At 41.0% G+C, this 17004-nt stretch overlaps 1 protein-coding gene across 2 annotated transcripts; it reads left to right on the forward strand.

The window, feature by feature from the left end:
• The first annotated feature begins 2766 nt into the window (after positions 1-2766).
• On the forward strand, positions 2767-11115 carry RSL24D1 (ribosomal L24 domain containing 1). 2 transcript variants are annotated; one of them, XM_080396682.1, is made up of 6 exons: positions 2767-2925; positions 5120-5233; positions 7699-7771; positions 8470-8533; positions 9026-9111; positions 10716-11115. In XM_080396682.1, exons 1-6 carry the CDS (start codon positions 2845-2847, stop codon positions 10787-10789), a joined length of 492 nt encoding a protein of 163 aa, XP_080252808.1. In that variant the 5' UTR covers positions 2767-2844; the 3' UTR covers positions 10790-11115. The 2 variants fall into 2 exon arrangements, with proteins under 2 accessions (XP_080252808.1, XP_080252809.1); XM_080396683.1 differs by lacking the exon at positions 2767-2925 and adding an exon at positions 3360-3625.
• The last annotated feature ends 5889 nt before the right edge of the window (positions 11116-17004 follow it).

Genomic DNA, 17004 nt, shown 5'->3' on the forward strand with positions numbered 1-17004 from the left:
TTCTTGAGTGAAATAAATACAGCCCGTGGGGAAGTCACATGGGCAGGAAACTCACAAGTAATCAAACTGAAAAAGAAGGATTGCAACTGCATATGCCAAAGCACAGCAGCCCTAGACCTCAGCAGACTTGTTTACTATTTGGTTTTGCCTCTAGCTGTAAACTTGGTGTCTTCATAACTTCCCTCAGAAAACTGCTTTGTGTATGTGTCTCTGCTGTTTCCTCTTATCAGCTGGATTGCCATCTTCTGTGCAGCCACAGAGCCTTCCCTCCGGCGTGCAGTGTGAGACTAACATCCTGCACCGTCCTATCTTGCTCTCTGCCTCCGAGTCAGTTTGGAGCTGTTGCTCCTTAGGGCTGGGGGTGAGTACTAGTCACCAGTCATACACTCTAGCCTCTCTCTCCTACAATAGGATGTGGCTGAGGTCTGGTTTTCAAAAAGATTGGAGACAAGTTCTGTGCTGATAAGGTTAGTGACTGTACTGTGTAGCTCTTTTTTTTTTTTTTTTTCTTCCTGCTATCTTTCTTAATATAGCCCCAAGCTGACTGCCTTTTTTGTCGTTCTGAACACCAGAAAGCAAAATCTGCCCTAATGGCACATGCAATTCAGCACATGGATTTTTCACCAAATGCACAGATAGTTAATTTCTTTTAAATGGAGAAGCAGGAATTGTGGTGGTAAAGCCTTAGGTGTTGAGGAGGATTTCAGACTTTGAGGTGGGACGGCATCCTAAGACTGAAGAACAGGGAGAAGACCTCCTGTTCAAACATTTTAGGAAGGTACAGGGCCTGTCATTTAGGTCTTTTCACAATAAACTGGTTACTCTGTATGAGGGGGAACAGGAGTTACAGGTTTCTTAGAGTAATATGTGCATAACCGTTGGCTTTAGACAGTGCTTCAAATTTTGCTTTAAAAATTAATTCTCCTGTAGAAGACTTGAATCTTGCAAATACTGAAATGGAGCAGAAAGTAATTTGCCTGAATTCTAGAGTAAATCAACTATAGATTTAAAAATTTATCTGACTCCTTTTCCTTTTCTTGGGTTACTGTCTCGAACTGTATTGTTAATACTGAGCCATTTCAGCCTCATTCCTTTTTCACACTTGGAACAAAATTTTGCATTTATAATGAGAAACCAGCAGGGATCAGACACAGGGTGATCATAGAATTTTTTAATCTGTATTTAATTTCCATGCTAAGATATGAATGTATGTTTCAGGGAAGGGGAGCATCAGTTGGGAAAGAGAGAAGTCAGCTTCTTTTTGAAGATGCAGCATTGTCCAATAGTTCACCCCAACTTTGTTTCTATGTATGGGGTGCTTTTTTGCTTTTTTAAATACTTTTATGAGCACGAATATCTCTCGGCTTCCAAAAGGATTCTTTCTGGTGAAATCAAAGGACAGACCACACTCCTGGTATAATGGCTTGCAGTTAGCATGCATGTGGCCATTGTGTGTGTCTGGTGAGCGAATGTAGCATTTGTGGGTTTTGGCATATTGCTGCTTTTGTAGATACTCTTCTCACCCTTTTCCCCTTAGTAAACTGTTTGTGTAATGATTTAGAAATTGTGGCTCCAATCAGGTGGCAAATGGAGCTTGCTTACGGCTTCCAAGAAAGCACAGCAGTGGGAACTTCCACACAAACTATAGTCTCAGCATTGTGCATGTGGTGGCCTTGTGCCCCAGTTTCTCTTTTTTGGAGCAGTAATCTTTTTGACATTTTATATATGACTGATCTGTTTTATTTTTATAAAGAGGTCTTGCTAAGACATGTAAAAAGTGTTATGGCCCTCCTTGTGTTCCATGACAGTTAAAGCCTGCCAAAGAAATGAAGACCAATTAGAAAAGCTTGTGCAACTCTACTCCTCAAAGAGTCAAAACCAAACCAAAATCCCTGAATTAAAAAATAACGTTCTTCCAGAATCCCTGGGAGGGAATGTGGTCTGGAATTAAAAAATAACGTTCTTTCGGAATACTTGGGAGGGAATGTAGTCTGGAATGTGTTTGTTTTGGTGAGGTGAAGGGTCAGTCCAACATTGTGCTGTGAAGGGCTTTATGTTCCACTGGAGCTGCCTTCCCTACTTCCCATGTAGTCCGGCGGAGACTGCATCAGAAAGCAGCTGTATCTGATTTCTTCAGCTGGCTTGTACAAAAGGAGCTCTTGGTTTTTGAGGTAGGCTTTATGTGGTCCAATTTACAGGACTCTTGGGAGGGTGTTGCTTAATTGTGGGTTGCTGGCCGCTGCACAGTAGGTTGCTAGATGCCTGTAGTGTGTGACAGAGCTCTCGTGTCGCAAGGCTGTGCGTTGTGGGTGTGAGGGGAGGCTGCCACCGCCCCGACACAACTGGAAGCGCCATTTTCCAGCGAGCACCTTGGGGACAGCTACGGCACTGGCACGTTGTACCTCCGGGTGTAACGCGGGCCCGGCCGAGGCGCTGGGGCCGGGCCGGCCGCCGGGTCGCTTTCGTGCCACGCCACCAAGTGTTTTGTAACGCCCACACACGGCGGGCTCGCTCAGGACGCGTGCTGCGGGCTGTGCCGCCGAGGAAGAGGCCCAAGGCTGTCTTGTTCCCAGCCCGCTGCCTGCGTCGGGCCGCTGGAGCCCCTGGGCGCCGGGGCTGCGGGTAGCGGCGGCGGTAACGCGCCATCAGCCCAGCGCCGCTGCCGCTGCCCGCGGCCTGTCAGGGCCCCGGCCAGCGGCTGCGCGGGCTCTGGCGGGCCGCGCGGCCGGCAGGGGGCGCTGTGGCCACCCCAGCTGCGGCGCCCCGCCGCCTCCGGTCAGCTGAGCGCGCCCTTCCGGCGGGGCCTGCGGAGCGGCGCGGCCTGCGGAGCCGAGCGGCGCGGCCATGCGCATCGAGAAGTGCTACTTCTGCTCGGGGCCCATCTACCCCGGCCACGGCGTCATGTTCGTGCGCAACGACTGCAAGGTACCGCCCACCGCGGCGGCAGCGAGGCTGGCCCCGGCAGCGCCCGCGCCCGGCCCGCCGCCCCTTCGCGGCCTGCGCGGCTGGGTGGCTCGGCCTCCCCGCCGCTGCCACGGGCCCTGTGCCGGGGGCTCCCCCCGCGGGGGCGGGAGGCTCTCGCTCGCCCCGCGGTGTCCGCTTCTCACGCGGTTCGGTGCCAGCCGCTGCCAGGGCCCGCGGGGGACCCCCGGCCCGGTCGGTGCCCCTGTCCCGGCTTGCCAGGCCTGGCTGGGCCTGCGGGCGGCAGAGTCCCCCGGGGCTCCAGCCTCCCGTTGCGGTGCTGCTGCGTGGCGCCGCCCCCGGCCCGGCCCGTCCGCGGTGTGGGAGCCGTTCCGTGGAGCCGTGCTGTCATTTGGTGTCTGTCGGGGCTGTCAGAAGTGTGGGCTGAAGGCTGGGCGTCAGTTTTTGCTAAGAAACAAGGTTCTTGGCAGAGCAATACAAAATCTTCATCCTTTAATTTTCTGATTTTGGAGAAGTAGGGCCTTCAGATTAACAGCAGGTGATTCCGAAGCTTTGATCAGTCCAGAAAAGCTGCGGGTTGTCTCTCTCGTGGTACTTGCTAAAGGTTGTAACCCGCTCAGATAGCTGATGTGGCTCACCCAGTTGATCCTGTTGGAACGGGATGCACATAGCGCTTCGGGCTTTACATCCCGGTGACAGTTTGGTACGTGAAATCTTGCGTACAGCTTCCCAGCCTCTGCTGTACTACTCATCACTTCTATAGGGCATTGGAAACCCTGGTGTGAAATGAGGCTTACACAAATAGCTTCGTTCCCATGCTCGGATGTCAAAACAAGTGCTGGCTCAACGCTGTTACTCATGTGAGTCACAGCTTTTGGGAATTTAGAGGTAGATGTAGATTGACACAGTTCCATTTACTAGAAAATGGCTATAAGGGGTGCATGTTCTGTAATTAAAAAAAAAAAAAGGCAAAAAAAGCACAATGACAGATTAGTTGTGAACAGGTAGTCTGTGAAAGAACAAAATGTAATAGCAGATTTGTCGGAGGTAAGGTAAAAAGATGTGGTAGAAGAATGTAGAAAAAAATTATTTGAAGTTTATTACCTTTGTTAGAGGTTTCATATTTTCTATTCCTTTTCTTTAGAAGTGACTGTTAGGTGGGAAGGAGAGTATGGTTGAGGAAAAACAGGGTTTGCAAAAACTGGTGAATAACAAATGTGATTTTGAATTTTCTTAAGTAATGTTTCAGCTCTGCTCTGGTTACTAGACAGCCCAGGGTTTTGCAAGTTGATGCACAAATTTAGGGAAGATTAAGAACTGTATGTAGGGATATGATTATATCGTTGTCCCCCTCTTTAACTTACTGCCATCTTGCTGCATACCCTTTGACTGGGAAATGTTTATTGAATTTGGGACAGTTTGGGATAGGGGATAGAGGGTTGAACTTCAGTATGGCTGTTAATTACATAATTTCAATACTAATAAAAGGGAAACTTCAGGTGTAGATAGTGAAGTTTCTTTTATGCATCTTTAATGGGCCTGAAAACATCACCTGGATGAACATAAGGTGCTGCCATGACTAGCAGTGGCAGGTACCTAAAATGATTAAAGGTCAGTTAGAATGTTTTGGCATATGCTTTAACTGGTTTCAGTAAATTCAGTCCGGGACTTAAGTAATGTGCTTAGGACTCCTGTTGCAGGGTAATCTTTAAGGCTTAAAGCTACATTCTAGAAGATAGACCTTTTTTTGTCTATGTGTATCACATTCAAAAGTGTTATATGAGAGGTGTGAGAATTTTTTGTTGTCAGGATGGCACTGTATCTAAAAAGTGCTGACAGGTATGGAGAATTGTTTGCTCATAGTACAGGTTTGGTTTTCTAGTTATTTTTGCAGATGATAATTATCACAACTCCGGCATATTTTACTTCTGATCAGCTTATTTGTAAGTGTTTGTGCATGTCCCTGACAGCTGTGGAAATGACTTTATAATGAAAAAACAAGAATAGTGCTTGAAATTATTCTTGTTAATAGCTTTATTTGAACTGAAAATACTGAGATTTGAAAGATGGATGTTTTCTCTATGAGCAATGTTAGAGAAACTATAGTGTTTGATATTATGCTTGCAGTGGGGCAAGAATAATGTGATTTGACCATAAGCTTGTTTTTGGTTACCCCCTCTCCCCTTCTTCTTTTAAGATATTTAGATTCTGCAAATCAAAATGCCACAGAAACTTTAAAAAGAAGCGAAATCCCAGGAAGATGAGATGGACCAAAGCATTCCGGAAAGCATCTGGCAAAGAATTGACAGTGGTAAGAAGCTGAACTGGTTCACACTTTATATTAGATCACTAAAATGGCAGAAATCTAGCCTCTTCCAGTTACAAAAAGGTTAGTTTAGTGTTGTGGTTTAACCCCAGCTGGCAACTAAGTCTCACGCAGCTGCTCACCTCTACCCACCCCCCGCCTTCCCCCCTCAGTGGGATGGGGAAGATAATTAGAAAAAGGGTAAAACTCATGGATGAAGATGAGAAAAAATCAATAATTGAAATAAAATTCATTCAGCTTGACTATAACTTGGAACTTCCCATTTCAGCTTTTGTGTGGAAGCCAGTGTATCAGGTGTCTGTGCTGGTAATACATGGTGGTTCCCACATCCAAGGCATTTTTTTTTCCATCTACAAGTCCCCTGCTCTTTGTACCTACACATTTGGTAGTTGTTTCTTTACAGTCAGATCATTTGGGTTACTGGGTACCCCAGGAAGTCTCTTTATGTAGACACATAAGATGGTTACCTTTTGAAGCCTCTTTAAAGCATACAGTGTATAGGAAAAGTCCTTGCATAGACTGGAGTGTTTCAGAGACAGCATATGAGATTTTAAAAGCAGTTTCAAGACAAAGTTACTTCAGTCGTAGAAATAGTGAACTCATATTTGATGTCACAGTCCTTAAATAATTCAAGAATTATTGTGAGCTAATTTCCTGTATTGTGACAGAATACAAAGAATTTGGTAAGTATTTTGACACGGTGATTTGGTGCCTTCTGTGGATCTTCTGAGGGGAAGAATGTGATTTTATTTTATTTAGTAATGTGACTCTGAGAAGCTATCTTTAACTAGCGTCTTCTGTAATTGTATTTCTTGCTTTCAAGTTGTTTCTTGCCAAGTTGAATTACCTTTTTGAAAAGAACTTTTAAAATTCCTTTTATACATGTCTAAATAGGTGACAGTATTCTCCAACATTGAGATATATCTATGTATGCTAAGAAGGAAAACAATACATCAATATAGTGCTTTCTTGTAGATTGGTTGGTATCCATTTTTTCAAAAGCCAGCTTTGGGGAGATTGTCTAAATAGGCTTGTGACAGTGGGAACTACTGTAGTTTGTAAGAAGGTGGCAGTTCTTGCTGCTTTAAACAAGTACATTGGATAGGCCTTAAATATATTTATTTGTTTTCCTGGATTTCAAGTGGTTTTTATTAAACAACAAAAAAATTAAGAACATAATTTTGCCAGATGGTTGTTCACAAGGTATTTCTGAGGGACTTTCTCTTACTCGCTTGCTCAGAATGACTGAGGAGTTGGTTGGTCTGTCCCCTCATGTTTGAGATTAAAAACATCCATTGGCTGGTGTGGGGCAGCTGTAGTTGATCTCTGTGCATGTAGGTTAGAAGACCATAGCACTCTGAACATCTCTTAGGAGACTACTTTTCGCTGTTCGTGGTGTGTTCTCATGATACAAAACAATGCCGTGTGTGTTACAAATATGTAAAAGCTGACACAGTTCAGGATAAACTGCAGTGAATTGGTGCAGTGTCATGCTTGGCTAAAAATGAATTTTCTTTTTGTTTTTTAAGTATAAGAATGGCATGTAGATGTTAGCATGCGGTGTGCTTTACAGCTTGTATTTTGGATATTTTGCTTCGTGCTATCCCATTGTGAAAACTTGAGACATCTGCCAATGGAGCATGGCTTGTGAGGGTGTACATGCCATTTCTTGCTATTCTGTGTAGTTTCTGTTACTGGAGCTGTCTTTAGCTCAAGTGAAGATTAGCTGCTGGTCTCATAGCTCTGCTTTACCTCTACAAAAAAAGAATCTTTTGGCAGGGAAATGTCCTCAGATAAAGTTGGTATAAAGCTAAGCATGCTGAGCAAAAAAACCCAACCAAACCAGGAAGCTGTTTTTCCATCCTAAAATCTTGAGGAAAAACCCAAAATAACCCCAAAAAGAAATACTCCCACCTGCCTCAAACACCACAGTGTCATCAGTTGAAATATTTCACAATTTCAAATTATTTTGTGTTGTTTCAATATTCTTAAAATGAAGTAGTGGTTTGGGGTTTTTTTTTTTTTTTTTTAAACTGTTCAAAATTACAGGCTGTTGAGTAGAAGTTACTGGACCTGCATTAAATGCTTTTGACACTGTGCATTTTCAATTTTGCTTTCTACCTGTCTAGTCTACTCTGTATTTTCTATTCCACATTGGTCTTCTCTGTTCTTTTTGTTTCGCTAAAAAGAGAATAGCTGAGGGAGATGTTTTGGTAAATAGTCCTCCTCAGCCATATCACCTTGACTTTGGCACTTTGAGGTCAAACACTCCACTCTGTTTCCTTCTAGTTTAGTAATCTCTCAAGGCTGTTAAAGTACAGGAACTGAGATTCTGAAAGGGGGGAAAAATATCACATAAAGTATTGTTATAATAGTGAGTGCTATAGTAAGAATGTATTGATCTAAATATGGTTCTGTATATAATCTATATTTACTTTTCCTTAATATAGGATAATTCATTTGAGTTTGAAAAACGTCGAAATGAACCAGTGAAATACCAAAGAGAGTTGTGGAGCAAGACTGGTGAGTCATTTAAAAAAACAAAAAATGAACTGTGGGGAGTGAACTTGTTAGTGATTGTGTTTGAAATTACAGGAATCATGACTAAATTTTTATGTTGAGGAGGTTTGAATTGTGAACAGGTGTGGAGTTTCCCTTTCCCCCCGCCCCCCCCCCCCCCCCCCCCCCCCCCCCCCGAAACTTTAGAAAATGAGGTGCTGCATTCCTCTATTTTGAATTACTATCTTCAAAAAACCTTAGTGGTTCTCCAGCTTTTTAAGAGGCTCTGAGTGTGAGCCTTTTATACTGATGCAGTTGGTTCTTTGTTCCTGCTCATTCTACTTCAGTTTTAATGGATAATATATATATATATATATGGAAGAGTTACTTACATCATGAATGAATACCATAAATGAGAAGGTGGTAACTTGCATCTGATTTCAAGTAGAGTGTCTTTTGTAGCGATGGTTAACTGTAGAAAATAGGTGTAGGCACAAAAGTGGAAGCATGAATAAGATTTAAAATACAGTTCGTTATCGTTGTACACAGAATATTCCCCTACCCTGCTCACCGAAGAAGGAATAACTTCCTTTACATAGTGTTATGTGTTACCTCTGATATAGAGGTATTATGGAATCCTGGTAGCGTTGCTCTGCAAAATAACATGTATTTTCAGCTGTAGGTATGTAAGCACATTTAAAACAACTTCTGCTTTATTTCAGTTGATGCAATGAAGAGAGTGGAGGAAATAAAGCAAAAACGCCAAGCTAGATATATCATGAACAGGTGAGGAGAAATGTTTGTATTATGGGAGTGCTTGCAAATTGTATTAAGACAGTCAACCTTTCTGGAGAAAGGATCAGAAGTTGTAAATGGCTGTTTGCCTTGTACATACACAGTCATCCAAGCAATGCGATAAAATAGTTTGAATGGGCTCTACTGTGCTACCAAACCACTACACTTTATTGGCTGTCCAGTGAAATGTAACTTCTGGACACTTGATAATAGTTACGTTTCCTTGTTTTCCTTCTTTGTAACAAGGACTCTTAGATTTGAACAGATTTCTGGTAAGAGTTGATACAGTGCTGGGGTTTTTTTTCTGGTTTTGTGTCCAGTATATGCTTGAATTGGTTTTCAGATACTTCTATTACCTTGATTTCTTTATAATCATAGTTATTTACAGTTTACATACCTTTAGCTACAGATTTGTCGTGCGTTAAAATGAAAACATACATCTCCTCTTTGAAAGTAGTTAAATTTAATTTTCTCCCTCCCCAGATTAAAGAAGAGCAAAGAGTTGCAGAAGGCAGAAGACATCAAAGAAGTCAAACAGAATATCCACCTTCTTCGTGCTCCACATGCAGGTAAGAACTTGCTTTACCTGGTTTGCTTAGGTTAACTTGTGTATACAATTTTATGATGGATATTGATATTATTTTTTTTATATGACTAATTCTACAGATCAATAACTGCATTTTTATTGCAGTTAATTTGTCTATTGAATATGAATTCAATATGAATATTGAATATGGAGAACAGCTGCTTGTAAGCAGTGTAGTGCTCATCCAAATTACCTTTTGATTTATCTAGTCCTGCGTTTGCCCTGTCTTTTCCTTATTTGAATGATTTGAACTACACTCAATACCTGGTACTCTATGAACTGCATATTTGTTAACCAATACGTTTATTTATGTCTCCCCTTTGAACTGATTATTTGAACTCAACAGACTATACTAATGATTGATATAAAATAAAGTAGTTAAATTCTGCTTTTTGAATTTGTTAGCTAATTGTGACAATAGTTTTTTTGTAGTTTACTGCATATAATGAAACTTACATGAAAATACTGTTTTCTTCAGTGTAAGCCTAACATTTGTTTTTTAAAATAGCATGATAACTTCACAGATTTTCACTCGAATCTGTGCCTAGTTCACATATAATAATGTATGTTTTTTGTTAGTGAACAGAGTTTTTCAGTTTGAGAACCTGTTACTCCTAAATAATTTCCTGGTTTCTAAAATATTAAAAGTAGTAGCTTCTGTTAGATGATGTTAATAAAAATGAAGTGTAAAGGTGATTATTTTTTAAAATACAGTTAATGGAATAGAGTAATGGAGATAAGTACGTTACTATTAGTTATTTTGTATTTACCAGTGATTTTTGTCTCCCTGGATGTAGGTGTGACACATTATTAGACATGAGAAATCTGTTGTGTGTTTTTTCTTCTTGTTTGCATTAACTATAGTCTGAGATGCTATATATTTGAAACAAGGTCTTGATAGGATATATTTAAACCTTGATTTAAACTGTCCCTTGTTTTTTGGGTGAAGAAAAGGAAAAAAGATGTGAATTTAAAGGAATAAACCTGAGTGTATATTTCTTTTGTTTGGCTTTGCTTATGTTAAATAAATGACGCACAGTAGCATGTAGTCCATCTGTTTGTAAAACATCAGCTACATTTTCAGTGCTGTGCAGTTCCTGCTGGGCCTTAAAGACAGCAGAATCAAGTAGCAATCCTGGATTATTTTTTTGGTAGTAGTATTGAGAGTTAACACCTTTGCCATCCAGCACAGCATTCAGGAGGGCTTAAATCTTTAGTGTAAAAACTAATGTGGTGAAGGCCACTGATCTGTTAGAAGTAATGTGTTATTATAGTCCTTTGCAAAGTTCTGCTAGGTATTACCAGCTATACCAAAGTTCATCGTACTATATTAAAAATGTGTTTGACTGCATTTTAGATTTTGCATAAAAACAGCAGCAGCTTTTCTGTCAAAATGTTTCTTCAGTAGTTTTAGGTGATGATGGAGGTTAGCAGTAAATACTTGTAAGCTTGATGGGTTTACTCCTAAACAACTCTTTAAGCAATATATTTAGAGTGTTTTGCCTAGAACAAACACATGTATTGTTCAAAGAATAGTTACTTGGGTTCAGAGAGACATCATGAAATTAATTTTTCTTTGCTTTGAAGGCACACCAAAACAGCTGGAGGACAAAATGGTGCAGAAACTACAAGAGGACGTGGCTATGGAAGAAGACTCTTAAAATGCTTTTATTTTCTATTTATATTTCTTCAGTAGTTAACAGTTCCTTACTGCATCACCTGACATCATTCAGAACTGTGCTTACAGTTAAAGAAAAATACATTTTAATAAATAGTGGTCATTTACAGTTTGAATGATTTTTGGGTTTATATAATATTACAAGATGGATACTGGTTTGGACAGTACTTAAAATTTGAGAAAACCTTGTCAGCTGGATGGAGAATAAGGCATATTGTTTGAGATACTATGTGCTCCTTGGAAAGTTAACACTTTCTTTCTGGGTAAATTTTCCCTGAAAATTCAAGGAATAAAAGATGTTGGCCCTGAGCTTTCCTTATTTTGTCTGTTGTTCTTTCATAGTGGTAAAAGCAGATAAAAATGTAGCTTAATGGTTACAGGATGTGGCAGGTTGTATTATTTTCTTTCAGTCCAGTGCAGTCCAGACTGTTTTCACACTTGTGATTGGGCAAGTTTTTCAGTTTGTTATCAATGTTTGTATTGTTTGTTTCATCTCCTTTTTAAGTCAGCTTCCCCAGAATTATATTGCAGTTGACACTGAAGCCTGGCAAAGCTAGCATTGATGTAGGACTTACTGCTGTTTTTGGAAAACAGTAGTGGTGATAGCATACAGTCTGAAGTTGGACCTGCCGTCCTTCTGACCTACTGAAGTTCAAATCTAACATGTAATCAGGTTGATTGAGATGCTCAATTAATCACACTTTTGACTGTTTTTACCTAACACTCAGGATTATTTTGATAGAAAAGAAGATCATGTTAAAGTGTAGGTGTTTGGCATATTGTGGTGGTATGTATCTTTATTCAGTGTGTCATCAGTACTGAGATAAATACTCTTGCTTTTTTGAATGTCAGTTTATCTACGACAGTGTGATCAGAGAAGCCTTTCAAAGGCATTTAAAATAGTACTTGCTTTCTTGTCAGTGCTGTTTATCCTCAGAAATGCTAATTTGTAGTTCCATTCCAAATTTGATTGTGTTGTATGAAGCACTGGAAGACTTCCTCATACCTGCCACCTGCCTACATGTGTACTGTGTAGTTCAGAAAAGATTCATATTTGAACATACGAAAAGGAGTGGTGGGCAGTGTGAGAAATAAACAGGCATTGTACCTGATTTGTCATAATTCTGTATATTTCAGATATTTAGAAAACATGGATTTATTTTTAGTGAGGTAATAGTAGAATTCTAGTAATAAAAATATATTAATTACTTCATATTTTCACGAAATTAAAATTTTGCTGTAATGTAAGATTTTCTGATACCGTGATAGCTGGTATTTCACACGTACAGTATTAGTATTTCCCCTGTAAACTAATATAAATAAGATCTCAATAAGTTGGCTAGAGAACATGTCGATGGGGTGAAATCACTAAGATGCTACAGCATAAATACAGTATATACATGCTATAGCTGCACTAAGATGCTTGGACATAGTGAAGGGAGACCCCAGAAGGTTAATTAGTATGTTTATGTGTGACTGTATGAGTTAACTCAGTATTTCAGCTTAGGAAATGTGTTTTTTGTGTGGCTTGTTTTGCCATAGGATTTGATGTCTGTAATCCTTGAAGTGGCATTCCTTATCTTTATTACAGATTATTTTTTTACTGAAAGATAGGACTGCCAGTCATGACAGTTCAGTGACTGCCAATTTGTAGTGTTCTCCAGAAATAGTAAAGTAAACCTGTGCAAAGCAAAGGCAATGAATCCCGTTGGATGTGATATAGTATTTATATACAATCTTTTACTTGGTGTGAGTTTTTTTTAGCATTAAATAATGTATATTATGTAATATCTGTAGTTTCTCTGTCCACACATCTTGAAATGAACTGCAGTATTTAACTTTTGTGCTCTATAATAGTGTCTCTATGGGATTGTTAACCCTTTCCTGTGAAGGTCTGTAAAGTCATCATTGTGCAGCAGCTGTGAAGGGCCGTTTGGGGAGTACACTACAACCATAAATCCTGAACATCCTGCCAGGTTTATGAGTTGCTTAACCTGTGTACCTCATTACAGCCTGTGTAATTCAAGCAAGGGCTTTGAAAGTTAATACTGAAGTTGTCCATCATTGTACGGGTGTCCTATTTCCCTGAGAAGCAGAGACTTGCAGCCTGCTGGGTATACCTTGTGAGTGTGTGGGAGGTGGCTTATTTTAAAAATTTGTCATGAGTAACATGCTTACAGCACCTGTTCTGAAGGTGCCCTTGTGATTTATTTTTTTTTTAAATGTAATTGCTATGGTGTCCTGTTGTCTGTCAGCTCGAATGGGATGCTGCTAAGACAGTGGCGGGGGGGGCGAGGGGGAGAACAGCTGCAGCTGAAGAACAACACGGGGCTGCTGATCCCTCCTGCACATCTCTGCATAATCTAGAGACTTCTGAGGAGCTGCTGAGCTGTGGATGAGTGGTGGTTTTTCTTTTTCTTTTAGGGGGCTGGCTGTCAAACCTTGTTTCTAATTGGAATTGTTCTTATTCAAGGGCATTTTGGTAAAGAACTGTTACTTTACTTGCTTCCTTAGGGTGAAAATTTTCAACTAAGCCAAAGCTGACTAAAAATTCCTTTAGATTTTGGATTTTTTTTACAAGACCTGGAGAGAAAATGTCCAGCTGAGCAGTGTTCTGGTGGTTGTGGAGAAATAACTGCCAAACACCAGGGAGTAAACGCATCCCTCTTCCCACTAGAATAGCTCCAGCTGAGGCGCCGCTTGCGGAGCACAGTGAGATAGAGATGGGGAGCCCTTGCCTGCCTCCTGCCTGGGGGGCCGAGCACCACCCAGGCCTCTGGGGAGGCAGGACCTGCCATCCCTCCCCCCAGCAGCAAGCGCAGGGATGGTGTTTTATGAGCAGCATGTTCTAGATCTCTGTTTTAGTGTCATACATCCAAACCGCCGATCCTGTCTGTGCCGAGATCTAGGAGCAGAGCACAAGGTGTTGTGAGCACAGTCTGTTAAAAGACGACGATGATGATGATGTGTCCATTTGATTCAATGTTTGATTGGAAAAATAATAACTGGTAGTGCTGAATTCCAGTTCACAGTCCGTCTTGCTCTGCATTTACCACATCCAACAGACTTCTGCTGTTTTGCATTAGGACTTGATGCCGTTGGGAACATTTCTTCAAAACAAGTATGAGGGGCTCAGTCTAAACAAATGCGATACTCTTATTTTATAAGAAATGCTTCTTGGTTCCAATTGCAGGCACCTTTTCTTAAAAAATAAAACCAGACGTGTATTTTTCTCTTTTTACAGACTGACTGCAAAAGGTGGAAATGTGCATTTTAATAGTGATTTATGAAGTAACTTTTCCCTCATATTTCCCCTTCTTCTTTTTAATCCATGGCTTTAATGATTTCAAATTAAACGCTGGCCTTGTTTTCAGGAGGTTAACCTTGTGCTAATGCATTTTCTCTGCTTGTGCTGCCAGGCCCTGAGCAGGCCTGCAGCCCTGTAACATTACAGCACTTCCAGGAGTCCCCAGAGATGCCTTTTAGATTTATTTTTTGTCAAGTTTTACTCTTTTTCAGTATATGATTGTCATCCTAACTATCCAAAACCTGACTGCCTGAGGCGGTGTGTGAGGAACCATTTCTGTAACGCACAGGAAAGCCTGTGGCCAGTGCAGAGTGACGCCATCTTAGAAATAACATTTACTGTAGGTTTTGTGGAATGCCTGGTTGGTGAGGGGGGGGAAAGCACTATTTATTTCTGGGTATTGAGCTTTGTCTGTGGCCCTGGGTGAAGGCGCCGGGCGCGGTGGTCGGGGCACCCTCCTGAGGTAAAGCCATCTGCAGCTGTGCCCCAGGGAGCGCTTGGGCATCCTCCGCGGCCTGCGCTTCTGCTGAGGAGATTTCAATGTTTTCAAACACGGTAAGGCCTGGATATACTTCTTTCTGCCTTTTGTCATGGGTTGGTTTTGTAATCCGTCGTTTGTTGCTGGGGTTTTCTGTGGGGTCGCTTGTTTTCTTGTCAGATGTCCTGAGAGGATGACTGGAAAAACAAAGTCGTGGGTAACTGTGGTGTTTTTTGGTTTTGTTTTTTATTTGTTTTTGTTTTTAAGAACAAAAGCAAAAACCTCAGGCTTCACTTTCAGTCTTTCCTTTGCAAGTGCTGACTAATACAGTGTAGAAAAAGTGAAAATTACTGCTTTCTGTATACTCCAATTGTGCTAACTGGTGCAGATTTTCTTCACAGGAAACTGGGCCTTCCTGCAGTTTTGAAAGATCCGACTTTTTAGTTAGAGGTATTCTTGAAACAGTACTATTAGAGTAATAGCATGGTGGAGCATAGAACACATCTGAGGTCTATCCTGTGACACAAAGAAACGTACATCAGTTCAATATGTTGACACGGTCATGTATGTCAATGGCTGGAAAAGCAATATAGACAGCTGCTAATAGGTCTGAAGGCTTATGTCCCAGGAGACAATATTTCAGCCTCCAGGCTGTTCAATTCCTCAATTACTGTTCTGGCCTCAAAAATTCAATCTCCTTCACCAACCTAACTTATTTATGGATTGCACTGAACTGCGACCAGGGAGAGCAGAAAGCCGAAATAAATCAACCACTGATAAAACTGTTGAAGTCTTCTTGTTGTCTGTCTATCTGTTTTTAGATCTCAATTTAAAAAAGCCTTATGCAGAGAAATGGCCAAGATTTTTTTTTTTTGATTGGTATAACTAATAGTCATTCTTTGGTGGTGTTTGCTAAATACAAGGAAGGTTTTTTTCCCTAATTGTGACGTAATTGAACTGATAATAGCCATAGTGTTTTGAACAAGCTGCATCAGTGGAGACTGGGTAGGAACAGAGGGAGAAATAAGGATTTGTGGAGGTGGCTGAGTTGGAAGACATTCTTTGCTGGTTTTGGTTGTTTGGGTTTGTGGTTTTGGTCTTCCCCCCCCCCCCACCCCTTTTTTTTTTTTTTTCCATATACATATTTAGTTTGGGAAAGTCACTCTTGTTTCTTAACTGTTGCTTCACTTTAAAAAGTACTTGGGGAACATTTTACCTTACACATATATACAAATGGCAGTAAAGGTATGTACTGAGTAAAGAGGAATATCAGATCTAGCTCTACAAGCAGCGTCATTTATTAGTGACATTGTTTCAGTACAGGGAACTGACTCCTGAATGGAACTAAAGGTGTTGTTTATAAGGCAATAATATTGTGCATCCACAACTTACCATAATGAATCAAGGCAGGGGTCTCTACATAATTAGAAAGACATTCTTGTTTACAGTTATATAAGCTGTTCTCTGTAAGGCTCCACTGTGCACTAAACTTGCTGATAAAGACAATTGCTTTGGTAATCCACTTTGAAGTAATTCCTGAATGGAGAATTTGAGAGATTTCTTAGTACTTGACAAAATAAAAAGCTGTCAGAAATTATCTATTGTGTTGAAGCTAGCACTGCTTGAAGTATCTCTGTTTATGCGAGATGTTGCCAAAGGTAACGTTTTCATTCTTTTAGCTTCACTGCAGGAATTGACTCTGCAGTACTGGATGAGGTGAATGGTGGAAACACCAGATGGTTTTCTCTCATGTGACCATTGCCTGCCATTCCCAGCATTGAGCAAGTTCAGATTGCACTTCAAATCCCCATGTAGTCAGTCTTTACGTACTCCCTGACACAAAACTCGGGGACAGAGTACTACAGGCTATACAGGTTTAGCTTGTTTCATAAAGGTGGCGGACCTGAACCTAGCAGTCTTCAGTGTCAGCTCTGAAGATAGCTTTTTCTTCTAACAAGCCAAACAAACTGATGGTGGGTTTGGGATTCAGGAGGAACCAGGCAGGCTGTCCCCCTGGGCTGCTCCTGCCTTCTCTGTTTGGTTAGTTATGCCTGGGTATGGATGGAAAATTTCAAGGTTAATTTGATTGGCTCTACCCAGCTTTTGAATGATCTTCTTTTGAAATAGAAGATACAGATATCATAATGTGATCTTAATGTATGTGTGATATTTAGGAAGAAATAGAATTTACCCTTGAGCTAGGAATAAATTTACAATGATCTATGTGCAAAGCACAGTCTAATCCAGATTTCTTTAGGGCATGGCCTTGCTACTGCTTGGGATGCCTCATATAGAGGATCCCCAGGATATCTGGGGAGTACTGTGATGCTGCTTTTAAAGAACTTGTGCTTTTTCTCTATAAATATCTGCCTCCATGTCTGGTGTTGACTTGGGGTAAGATTGTGTGCCAGAT

Source organism: Falco punctatus, assembly GCF_963210335.1.
Source record: "Falco punctatus genome assembly, chromosome: 7".
In the NCBI taxonomy this organism is placed as follows: domain Eukaryota; kingdom Metazoa; phylum Chordata; class Aves; order Falconiformes; family Falconidae; genus Falco; species Falco punctatus.

What these genes read in the sequence shown, in the direction of transcription:
- RSL24D1 (XM_080396682.1), top strand. Translation starts at nt 2,845, where the DNA reads ATGCGCATCGAGAAGTGCTACTTCTGCTCGGGGCCCATCTACCCCGGC. An exon ending in CTGGCAAAGAATTGACAGTG is followed by an intron (nt 5,234 to 7,698) that starts GTAAGAAGCTGA and finishes TCCTTAATATAG; the next exon opens with GATAATTCATTTGAGTTTGA. An exon ending in TCTTCGTGCTCCACATGCAG is followed by an intron (nt 9,112 to 10,715) that starts GTAAGAACTTGC and finishes TTTGCTTTGAAG; the next exon opens with GCACACCAAAACAGCTGGAG.